This window comes from Sinocyclocheilus anshuiensis, unplaced genomic scaffold, assembly GCF_001515605.1.
Source record: "Sinocyclocheilus anshuiensis isolate Anshui unplaced genomic scaffold, SAMN03320099.WGS_v1.1 scaffold605, whole genome shotgun sequence".
NCBI lineage: Eukaryota > Metazoa > Chordata > Actinopteri > Cypriniformes > Cyprinidae > Sinocyclocheilus > Sinocyclocheilus anshuiensis.
In genome coordinates, this window is record NW_015539865.1 from 750,250 (window position 1) to 762,514 (window position 12,265).

The window sequence follows — 12,265 nt, forward strand, 5'->3', positions numbered from 1 at the left end:
AATGTGCTGTTGACATGACATTAAAGTTTTAAAGCTGTGCATGAAAGAAAAAGGGAGAATTTTTTTTTTTGTAAAGGAAAGGATAGTTTCTTGAAATCTATTGAAATTACTGTAAAGTTAAACCTGATTTTATCATACCTAGTTTTCATGAGCAATGTTACAATAACATACCAAAATTAACTGAATTGAAATGTGTTTGCGTCTAAATGTATTTACATTATAATATTAATTGATAGTTATATGGAATCATTTTACGGAATATTTGTCACAATGCATAATTATTTAAATAAACTAAGAAAGCAAAAGTGCAAAAATTAAAATAAATGGCAACCACTTGCAGTACATGTTAACCTTAAATCTTTAAGTTTCTTAAAAAAAAATTAAAAAAAAATATTTGACATGAACTCAGATATGAGCTACATCAGTTCTTGAATGCAATGTGAAGTAATGCAAATAGACTAGTTCAGATTTTCCTTCCTGTACCTCAGTATGGCTGATGTAATATTTAACTTCACTGTCTAGTCTTGAGATTTGCTACTAATACCGGTAGAGGACGCTGTGCACCACATGAAAGTGTCCAATGTCAAACAGGACAGAGTTATGGGCCATAAATACAGCCATATGGTCATTCTCAGTGATCACATGACTTGCTCATGCTTGTCACCTGTTAAAGTGACATGCCGCACATTTCTGTACTATTAATGGAAGCAATGCTCCTGATGTTGACTTTCAGAGACATTCTCATTGCGTTTCAGCATAAAAAAACATTCTCCCAGATTGTTTCCAGAGACATATATTTAGGTGTGTGTTGGGACAAGATGTTTTGATGTGGTCTCTGGCTCTTTGTGTGTAATCTGTGGAACGTTGTTGTCCTCTTCAACAAGTCACCTACTTGGGTGGACTCCCTCAGATCCAATGGACAGAGGTTGATAATACAGAGCAGGACACACGCATTTTGTTTTTCCCATAACGGAAGTGAAGGTTTACAGGCCAAAAGGTAAGGTCATTCTTTTGGTGACATTTGTCTACACAGATCTTTTCTTGTGGTGACATTTGTTGAGACAGATCTGTCTTTGGTTGTAGTGAACAATCACCTGTTACTTACTGTATGTTTAGCACTTTGGCAAACTGCAATCAACAAATGAAAACTCTTTTCTCTAGCATGCTTTCAACATGGCTAGATTTGCAATTTATTTGCAAAAAATATTTGCACAGATTATAGGTAATAAACCTTCCGAAACTTGTAGTTTAACAGGCATTTTGCAAGGAATTGCATTTATTTGTCTGTAGAGAAACCAAAAGCAATGAACATCCTTACCAGGCTCTTAGCATGTTTTTCTTAAACATGTGGTGGTGAAGTGAGGTCCTCACTGACATGGGGGAGGGGACATGAGAGGGAGCAAAGAGGAAAAGGGAGGGAACATAAAATGTGTTAGATGTTGTTTTTCTTCTGCATTTTCATCTGATACTTCGCCATGGACAAAGAAGGGCAAGAACTCAACTGGTTTCAGTGCCTCAAGAGGTTGGTACCAGACCAAACATGCACCTTGTTCATTCTGTCCTCTAGAAGCGTACAGTATGTTCTTGACAAGAGTAGTACACTGGAAGTAAAAAAAGGGGTTTGGTTTCTGTAGTTGTTTTTAGCAGTGTAGCATAACACAGCAGCTTGTGAGTTTATCTTAATTGCACAGTAGTGTTGGAATAGAGTTTTGGAATGAAGAACTTTGCAGGGTTTCGCTGAAATGCACAGCACAATGCAGACTGTTCAAACTGTGCATGAAGTGTTGCGTAATTTAACCTGATAATGTTAGCCTGTGTCTCTCTGAGTTCAAATACATGTGTAAGAGAACAAATGAGATCTGGATAATGGCAATGTTTGTAAGGTTCCCTGATGCTACATGCAGTTTTCAGATAACGGAAAAAGCAAATGCAGCTGCTCATTGTTTGTGGGCAGTTAAGACGCTGGATAATTGAAAACAGACATGAAGTCTCAGAACGTAGCATAATCGTTAAAAGGATTTTCAGACAAGCATAATAAAATCTTTTTTTTTTTCTCTGCACAAAATGAGACAATTCCAAAAAATAGGTATTTTTTACTAAGCATGCAGTTTTCAAGAAAATATGTTTTGGAGTGCATTAGATTGCAAAAGATTGTATGCTGCTAGGGGTACACATTACATAGGTAACATTTTTGTTTATTTTATTTATTTATTTATTTATTTTATTTTAATTCAGTATATGTATTGAAAAATGTATTTGTTCATGCCCAAATCCCCTATTTTTATTAGGGGCCTAGCCCCGAAGCGGCTGTAGCCCCTATTGTATCTGTACGGATTCTTCTTCTTCTTCTCGTCCAATGGGAGTCTATGGCAGTCCTGTGAATGGAACATAGGAAAATGATGAAATTTGGCACACTTGTAGTGATGGCCATGAATAGTGATCTGACCAACTTTGGGGTCTCTAGGACCAACTCTGTAGTGCCACTACCAGTTCAGAAATTCAGCATTGAAATGGTAAAAACTCTTGAACCCCTAATTCTAGAAAAATTAAACATAGTACACCTGATTACTCTCCTCATTCTGATCACATTGAATATCTTACATTAAGTCTACACCCATTACAGTAGCGGCTATTTTGAAAAGTACAAAATTGACCTACCGGTCAAAAAAAACGTATGATGCTGTGAACTTAACCAAGGTCGACCCGAAATTGGTTCAGAGGCTGTATCTTGGCCAAACTTTGATCAGTCAAAAATGAAACTTGATACACTTCATCAACAGCATGGTATGAGGGTCCATGCCAAAGTTGGGAACAGCGCCACCTATGGATCGTGAGATATGAAAAATTGCTATTTTGGCTCATTACTTTTGAACAGTTAGTCAGAATCATGATATTGGTGTCTGTGGATTTCTTGGGTCATGCTAAATCTGTGGATATCAGTTTTGCCCGGATCAGCTGAACCATGTGTCCGCCATTTTGAAATTTGTCATAAATTGCTATATCTTTTAAACCATTTGACATATCTGTACAAAAATGAATAGGGATCATCAATGACATGTCCCGGAGGTACCTGAGAAGTTTTAAAACAGCGCCACCTAGTGTTCCAGAGATATAACGATTTTTTTCAAAAACACATAACTTTTGAGAGCATTATCCAAATGATGTAGTTTTAATATAATTTCATTCCCTGGTTTATGCCTATTCTGACGATGTCTCATTTGTCATTTTCCATGAATGTGCCTGTCAGCCATATTGAAGTAAATGAAAAACAGTTTTTTCGCTGCTACTTCTACAAATTTTGCCCAATTTTGTCCAAAATCTGATCATATGATCTTTGGACCAAGCCGCACAGAAATGACTGAACAGATTTTTGATATGCACTACCGTTCCCGAGAAATACCTCTCCAAAGTAGACCGTGCCTGTGCTTGTTGATTTATGCTAGTTAGCTTAGCATGCTAATTGGTTAGCATGCTAACCAGTTGCCATTCTTTCTAATGTGGCTCTTCAGCGATCAGGTTAACTGTAATAAAAGTAATTATTACAGTTGTAATATAATATTAACTTAGTATTAAGTTAGCTTAGCATGCTAATGTCTAACATGCTAAGTCATGCTTTTGTGAGCTCATTCTCACACCTAAACTTCTCCTCTGCAGCCTGTTGAATGTGTGTCAGCTGAGTGGGGCACTCTGCTAAGACACTGAACCTGATCCTTACATGTTGTGGGTTCGAGTCTCGCGTGGTGCAGCTTTATAAAATTGTGTTATGTTGTGCTGTTTTGATTACTTTTATTATTATCCAGATCCGCAATGTGCAAATCTTTATTGCTCCTGGATTAGAAATGTTTTTATCCATGCTGTGTTCATTTTTATCTGAACTTCTGTTCATTCTGAGTTCGTTCTCAGCTATACGTCTGAACCAGCTTATTTTCATGTTCATTCAATTTCTGCTGTTTTTGATCCTCCTGCTCTGCACTGCACTACAGCCCCGTATCGCTGCTTGCAGCTATATTATTTAGATTACTTTTGCCATCATTTAACACTCTCTTAAAATTAAACTTAAAAACAGCAGTAATTTAATAACACTGTTAAATGTTATCTTTTCAGCAAATTAATATCCATTTTTATTGTATACTTATGTTCTGATGTCTAAATTTCAAACGATTTAAAATAATTGAAATGATTTTAGTGTTTTATTTTTCATTTATTTAGACAAAATAATAATGTTAATATTTATTAGTCATCATGATATTGTCCAATAGACATTGTTAATATTAATATTGATATTGTGTTAATAGAATAGAATGGTGCGAGTCAGTGTTACAAAAGTAACATGCTTTGCCTTGAGTAATGGGTGATGTTTTTTCAAGTGACACATTTAAAAGATAGTAGTCAGCATCTCAGAGTGTTGTTTCCACTGATGACTGCAGAAAATGAAGTGTGATCCTGCAGGTGATCCACAAGTTTAAGCTGTCACCTTGGCAAATAGTTGACAGTGTTGTAAGCTGCATGTCCCTTGTTTGTCTTAAACAAGGGTAATTGCATTACATTCACATTTGCATAAAGACACGAGTCTGCAACTTAAAGTGTAAACTCGTTCTACAGTTCAGGGGCAAGTTAAGGGTAAGTCAGTACTGTCTCTTGCATATATGATAACGCAGTAAGCTGTGATTGGCTGATTTGCTTCTGTGAGCATTTATATTATAGCACACTTTGACAGAGGTGGAGAGTACAGAGGCCAGATCAGTAGAGGAAACATGTTTCACACGGACGGATCAAGTTGACTTCAAGAAGTCATGCTGATTTGATGGATTCTTACCTCGTATGTTTGTTTTTGTAACATTTAATGTGCTTATATTGGCTAAAATGCTGCTTTATTGATGTTTCTCATGAAGGCTTACGTAAAACTTTTCTGTTACAGCAGTTTCCACGTTACATTCCCATTCATGTAGACTTTACATTATTTGTTATCGAAGCCCTACGCAGCTTCCTTTTTGAAATGTATTGTGCATGTTTAAATAATTAAAATGATGTTTTTTGCCTGTAGGCCTAGCATGTCAGGCCCCCACCTGCTGAAAAAGGGCAAAGAACACAGGAAGATGGACGTGCACAGAGATTTCACTGTTGCCTCCCCAGCTGAGTTTGTCACTCGCTTTGGAGGAAACCGCATTATAGACAAGGTTTGAGTCATGCCTTTATGTGTATGTTGTTTTACTTCATTTTCAGCTGTAAAAAAAGAGTTTAATATATCTCTCTCATCTTAGGTGCTGATTGCTAATAATGGCATTGCTGCAGTTAAATGCATGCGTTCAATTCGACGCTGGTCCTATGAAATGTTCCGTAATGAGAGAATCATTCGCTTTGTGGTGATGGTCACACCTGAAGACTTGAAAGCCAATGCAGGTTAACAGAAAATAAAAATTACTGTTCAACCTGAAACGCAACTTTATTTGTATATGCATAGTTTGTTATTTAATTACATTTATTTTTTTTGGTTCTAGGCATTCATTTTCAGTTTTAATCTAAATTTCACACTTTCTTTCTCCAGAATACATTAAAATGGCTGATCACTATGTGCCAGTCCCCGGTGGCCCAAATAACAACAACTATGCCAATGTTGAGATGATTGTGGATATAGCCAAAAGGATTCCAGTGCAGGTACAGTCCGTCCAATATCTGTCTCAAAGATGTGTATTTTCCATCATTATTAATGATGGTCTTGTTGTCTTATAAGGCGGTTTGGGCTGGATGGGGTCATGCTTCTGAGAACCCCAAACTACCAGAGCTTCTTCATAAATCAGGGATATCTTTTCTAGGTATTTCATCTCATTATCTAAGACCTGTTTAGACAGCTTAGCCTTGCTAGTTGAGGACAAAGGCTGTTGATGTGGTTGTCTTTTTCAGGACCATCCAGTAAAGCCATGTGGGCATTAGGAGACAAGGTGGCATCTTCCATCGTTGCTCAGAGCGCAGAAATCCCCACCCTGCCCTGGAGTGGAATTGGTGAGAGATCCCATTCACGACATGAGCTGTTGCTAGAGCTCTCATTGTGATGTCTTCATCCCTCTTTCTTTGTCTTTTTTTTCAGCTCTAAGGGTTGAATGGGCAGAAGAAGAACAAAGGCATGGCCGTGTGATCAGTGTTCCACCTGAACTTTATGTGCAGGGCTGTGTTAAAGATGTGGACGAGGGTCTAGCGGTGAGCTTTCACTACAGAATCAGTTGTGGAATTCAGACATCGGTGTTAAGGCCCATTCACACCAAGGATGATAACTATAAAGATAACGATAAAGATATAGTTCTAAAAATCGTTCTCAATATGAAAGAATAGCAGAGTCCACACCACATCTATAACGATAAAGGCACAGAGAAACGATATCGTTGGAATCACTTTCAGAATGATTTTTTCCAGCTGATGAACGATAAAAATATTGACAGCCAATCAGAATCCATCCTGCTGTAACGAGCTTGAGAATTTAAAGCTGCAGACGCACGTGTGCTTAGAATAAACAGACGATACCGTTCGCTGGTGTGGACGCTAATATCGTTATCTTTATAGTTATCGTTCTTGGTGTGAACGGGCCTTTACAGTTTTGATTTCGTTTGCTGCTAATTTTGTGTTTTCTTGTGGTTAGAGTGCAGAAAAGATTGGCTACCCTGTGGTAATCAAAGCATCAGAGGGAGGTGGAGGGAAAGGCATCAGAAAAGTGGACAGTTCCGAAGACTTTCCAAGCTTTTTCAGACAGGTACATGGTGCTTTGATGTAACTTCATTATTTTGTGTAGTTCTAGGTTCGGTTTCATTACACAGCGTCACGGTGTGTTTGTTCTTCAATACAGGTGCAGGCTGAGGTGCCAGGTTCCCCTATTTTCATCATGCAGCTAGCCGAGCATGCGCGCCACCTGGAGGTGCAGATCCTGGCTGACCAGTACGGTAACGCTATCTCTCTGTTCGGCAGAGACTGTTCCATCCAGCGCCGCCACCAAAAGATCATAGAAGAAGCTCCTGCTACCATTGTCTCCACCACCACTTTTGAGCAAATGGAGAGGGTGAGGCACAAATCTATGAATATTTTCTGGCCATGTTGCTTTTGGCCATTCATAAGCTCTTAAATTGGGTTGTAAAGTTCACACAGCTGGTTTGCAACTAACTCTGTATTTTATTTGGTTGCACCATTTGTTCTTAAGGCAGAATGTAGCTACTAGATTGTAGGTTCTCTGTAAAGTAATGCGCAGTTGCATAATTTCATCAATGATCCAAGGACAGCCTTCAAATTTGTGCACAGACATATACTTGCAGATAACATTCAGATATACATTCTGATACAAAAAAATGACATTTATTTATTATGGTTGATTTTATTTGACATGCACAACACGGAGCGATGCACACCAAGGTGCTCTATTTAGATCAGGTTCGTGTTGAAGAGTTTTTAATGAAAGTTCATGATGTTTTTGTGCATTTAAATTTTTTTTCAGCCTTTGCTTTTGGGAACTGTTCCACAATGGTGTTGATATTGGCTTGCACAATTTATGTTCTGCTCTGTGTGTCAGTATGCAGTGCGTCTGGCTAAAATGGTGGGCTATGTAAGTGCTGGTACAGTGGAGTATCTGTTCACGGAGGATGGAAGTTTCTACTTCCTGGAGCTGAATCCACGGCTACAGGTGGAACACCCCTGCACTGAGATGATTGCGGACGTTAACCTTCCTGCTGCACAGCTACAGGTAAGTTGCATAGTGAAGTTTTGAGATTCTCACTGCAAAGTAACAGGACCGACTCTTATTTCCCTAATTTCATTTCATATTTTGTTATTGTTGTTAATTCTCAAATGCTGATCGCAAACTCCTGGTACCTTCTCTCTGTAGATAGCGATGGGGATCCCTCTTTACAGAATTAAGGATATCCGTGTCCTATTTGGTGAAGCTCCATGGGGAGACACACCTATTAACTTTGAATCTCCAGAATGCATCCCCTGTCCACGGGGACATGTCATAGCTGCACGCATCACCAGTGAGAACCCAGATGAAGTGAGCAGGTTTCGACATTGATAATAATAAGAAAAACTGGTAACACTTTACGTAAAGCCTTTATGTATAATGCATTATAAAAGTAGTTGTAATGCATTATTTATGCCTTGTAATGCACCTTAAAATGCATTGTGCAATCTCATGAATAATTGTAACCACATTAAATATATTATAATACTTATAAATTCATTGTTACACTATGCATTTTAAATTCAGTTATAATTATTTACAAGATATAATGTATTACAACACACATTATGAATAATTATAATACCCTACTAACCCTTTTTAATTCATTATACATAAGTAAAGTGTTACAGAAATATTTTCTAAGAAGCAAAATCAGCATATTAAATTTCTGCTGCTGGAAAAATCAGTTTAGCCATCACAGGAATAAATTGCATTCAAAATGGAAAATTATTTTGAATTGTAATATTTCACAGTATTACTGTTCACGCTATTTTTGACCAAATAAATGCATCCATGGTGAGCTTAAGAGACTTTCTTGCAAAACCGTTCGTTTTTTGTATGCTCAGTCTTATTTTTATGCAAGTATCTTCCAAAATTCTCTAATAATGCAAATAGATTGCTTGTCTAAATTAAGTAGCTAGTATCATTTTTGTTACTCCTGGTCAATTACAGTATCTGTTATGTATTTTTAAAAGCTTAGTATTAATGCAGTAGTCTTTGAAGGCTACTCTAGCAGTTTATTGCCTGATTCATTTGACATTTTTGTCCTCGCAAGGGCTTTAAACCAAGCTCAGGCACAGTTCAGGAGCTGAACTTCCGCAGCAGTAAAAACGTGTGGGGTTACTTCAGTGTAGGAGCAACCGGAGGCCTACACGAGTTTGCAGACTCTCAGTTTGGACATTGTTTCTCCTGGGGTGAGAACCGAGAAGAGGCCATCTCGTGAGTTCCTGGAGACTAGCAATAGATACTTGAATGAAGTCTTTAATGCTTTAAAGACACTAATGGCTTTTGGACTTGAAGGCTTTAAAAAAAGTCTTTGTTCCTATGGCCTGCAGAAACATGGTGGTAGCCATGAAGGAGCTGTCAATCAGAGGAGATTTCAGGACCACAGTGGAGTATCTCATCAAGCTACTAGAGACGGAGAGTTTTAGGAACAATGACATCGATACTGGCTGGCTAGATCACCTTATTGCAGAGAAAGTGCAGGTAAGACCCAAAACTGGGAAGAGAACTGTCCCAAATCAAGACAGAGTTTCTCTAGGAACTCCTCTCATGCAAAATAAATTTGAAGTCATTTAAAGTAAAGTGACGTGTTTTATTGTATGTTTCTTTCAGGTGGAGAGGCCAGACACCATGTTAGGTGTGGTATGCGGTGCTCTACAAGTTGCTGATGCAAGTTTTAGAGAGAGCATGTCTGACTTCCTGCATTCACTGGAGAGGTATTTCCACTACGTGGGCACTCCAGCATCTCAGGCATTGAAAACCCAAAGAAACCACTATAATGTTACAGCATTCTGTGTTTGAATGTATTTCTGGATGTTTCAGGGGTCAGGTGTTGCCTGCTGCTAGTCTCGTCAACACAGTCAATGTTGATCTAATCTATGATGGAGTCAAATACTGCCTACAGGTAACATAAAAAACACTAGAATCCCTTTGATCATCTTTTGATTCATGACTAACAAACGTGAATGTGTGTGTTTGTGTCTGCGGTACAGGTGGCTCGCCAGTCTCCCACCACGTATGTTATCATAATGAATGATTCAGATATTGAAGTTGATGTCCATAGACTCAGTGATGGCGGTCTACTACTTTCCTATGGTGGCAGCAGCTACACAACCTACATGAAAGAGGAGATTGACAGGTGCACAGTGAAGAAGAGGTTTTGTGCTGTATACCACAGTGTACTTTCATATGTACCAGCTGATGTTTATTTGGTCTTTTGTCATATGATGTGTAGCTACCGCATCACAGTGGGCAACAAAACGTGTGTGTTTGAGAAAGAGCGAGACCCTACGGTGCTCAGGTCACCCTCTGCTGGCAAGCTGTTACAATATGTAATTGCTGATGGTTCTCATGTTCTGGCCACCCAGCCTTATGCTGAAATTGAGGTAAAGATGAAGCAGAGCATTTTACAATTTCTAGGTAGCAGTTTCTCTTTACAGAATGCACTTTTTCATATACTGTATATGACCTTATGTGGCACTGACAGAGATGTTTTAAATTGCTTATTAGAGTGGTTGTTTGCTTTTGCCATCTTTTTACAGGTCATGAAGATGGTGATGACCCTGCATGTCCAGCATTCAGGTTGCATTCACTTTTTAAAAAGACCAGGAACAGTATTAGAGCCTGGGTGTGTAGTGGCCCGAATGGACCTGGATGACCCCAGCTGTATTCATCCGGTGATTCGTCTATAATTTCTCCTCACAAGATGAAGCACATGATCAAATCCACTTACTGTTTAGTATTGTTTACATTTAGTCATTTAGCAGACGTTTTTATCCAAAACAACTTACAAATTAGGACAATAGAAGCAATCAAACCAAGAAAAGAATAATAATGTGTAAGTGCTGTGCACTTGCAGGTATCAAGGTTTTTTTTATAATAAATAAAAATAAAACAAGTAGATAGGATCGAAATAGAACAGAGAATGCTAGTGTTAAGAGTGTTGGGCAAATGTTGAAAATTTCATAGTCCCATTTAGCTGTTTGGCCCAAAGATATATTGGGACAGTTTGACTACACTTAAAAATGTACTGTATGAATGTGATTGCTGTATATAAGAAAATTATTGTGAAGTGGCAATTAGTTGTTAAGTGACAATTATTGCAAAGAAAAATAGCCCAAGCACACTTTTCAAGCAACATAATATATATGATAATCTGTTCTCAATGAAGAGTGTTTTGATTCCTTCTGGTTGTCAGATGTTAGTGTATCATGTTCATAATTAATGTGATGAACTATTCCTGTGAGGAACTGACTTGATAAAAATCACCTTGAAATCAGCTTGTTAAAAGTAAAAAAGAAAATTGAAGTCAGTTCTGTGAAAAGATGTAGCATAATTTGGTTTGATATCTAATGCATTCATGCATTCTTGAATGTAATTCATGCATGTTTTAGTGTTCAAATAATTTTTGGGGCCACAGTTTTGGCTTTTTACCAGTGTCATTTATAGACGTACTGCCATCTGTGATGAGAAGTATTAATTCTCAGTCTACTCCATCAGGTAAAGCCGAATACAGAGCCGTTACCATCCCAGGAGCCTTTACCTGTTGTAGGGGAGAGGCTTCACCAAGTGTTCCACAGTGTTCTGGAGAACCTGGTGAAAATTATGGATGGATACTGTCTACTGGAGCCATACTTCAGTCAAAAAGTCAGAACACTGATCAGACTCAAAGTAGCATGAAAACGTGTGCAGTTTGGTCTGTTAACTATCGATTTACCGTTGCAGCTGAAGAAGTGGCTCGACATGCTGATGAAGTCTCTTCGGGATCCGTCTCTTCCTCTTCTTGAACTACAGGAGATCATGACCAGTGTGGCAGGGCGTATACCAGTTACTGTGGAGAAGGCAATTCGAAAGGTCATGGCACAGTATGCCAGTAACATTACCTCTGTGCTCTGTCAGTTCCCCAGCCAAAGGGTGAGTGATGAAATTAATATACTTATCTGGAACATAGATTGTGCTCATATCTCTAGACCATATTACATAGTGTCAAGTGTAACTTCAAATAAGCAAATTTAGTTGATACCAATTTATATTACTTGACAGATTCTCTTTGCAAAGATACTGTGCATAATTTAAGTTGTGGGGGCATAAACCGTTTTAATCAGTTTTCAATCAACACTTCCAGATAGCAAACATACTTGACAGCCATGCTGCTACCCTTCAGAGGAAAGCTGACCGAGAGGTTTTTTTCATGAACACTCAAAGCATTGTGCAACTGGTACAAAGGTGAGAATTGCCTGATGACTCGCTCAGGCTGATAACATAATAGATTTTACCTCAGCTGATACCCAAAGACTTCTCTGTTAAAGGGGTCCTATTATGCTCTTTTACAAAGTCTTAATTTTGTTTTGGGGGTGTACTAGAACAGGCTCTCATAGTAGGTTCTTCGAAAAACACATTATTTTTCACATAGTTTACATTATTACAACACCTCTCTTCCCCAGTCTGGCATGAACGGCTCGAATAGTTCCTGTATCAAATGAAGGCCCGCCTTCTGAAATAAGAAATGTGCTGTGATTGGTTAGCTGGGCCAGTGTGTGTTGTGATTGG

The 12,265-nt window shown here is 38.3% G+C and overlaps 1 protein-coding gene across 1 annotated transcript in view; it reads left to right on the forward strand.

Annotated features, from left to right (window-relative positions):
* The window catches only part of LOC107684993 (acetyl-CoA carboxylase 2-like), a gene marked incomplete at its 3' end in the record, with an annotated part of 30,625 nt that overhangs the window by 2,536 nt on the left and 15,824 nt on the right, over positions 1-12,265 (forward strand). The window contains exons 4-23 of the mRNA XM_016481401.1: positions 5,045-5,177; positions 5,262-5,400; positions 5,546-5,655; positions 5,732-5,813; positions 5,902-6,000; positions 6,086-6,195; positions 6,632-6,742; positions 6,836-7,045; positions 7,550-7,720; positions 7,862-8,023; positions 8,769-8,932; positions 9,049-9,199; positions 9,329-9,432; positions 9,539-9,620; positions 9,709-9,854; positions 9,951-10,101; positions 10,258-10,392; positions 11,216-11,362; positions 11,441-11,629; positions 11,841-11,941. Of these exons, the coding sequence (XP_016336887.1) occupies positions 5,045-5,177; positions 5,262-5,400; positions 5,546-5,655; positions 5,732-5,813; positions 5,902-6,000; positions 6,086-6,195; positions 6,632-6,742; positions 6,836-7,045; positions 7,550-7,720; positions 7,862-8,023; positions 8,769-8,932; positions 9,049-9,199; positions 9,329-9,432; positions 9,539-9,620; positions 9,709-9,854; positions 9,951-10,101; positions 10,258-10,392; positions 11,216-11,362; positions 11,441-11,629; positions 11,841-11,941 (2,697 nt within the window). The remainder of the gene's footprint in view (positions 1-5,044; positions 5,178-5,261; positions 5,401-5,545; positions 5,656-5,731; positions 5,814-5,901; positions 6,001-6,085; positions 6,196-6,631; positions 6,743-6,835; positions 7,046-7,549; positions 7,721-7,861; positions 8,024-8,768; positions 8,933-9,048; positions 9,200-9,328; positions 9,433-9,538; positions 9,621-9,708; positions 9,855-9,950; positions 10,102-10,257; positions 10,393-11,215; positions 11,363-11,440; positions 11,630-11,840; positions 11,942-12,265) is intronic.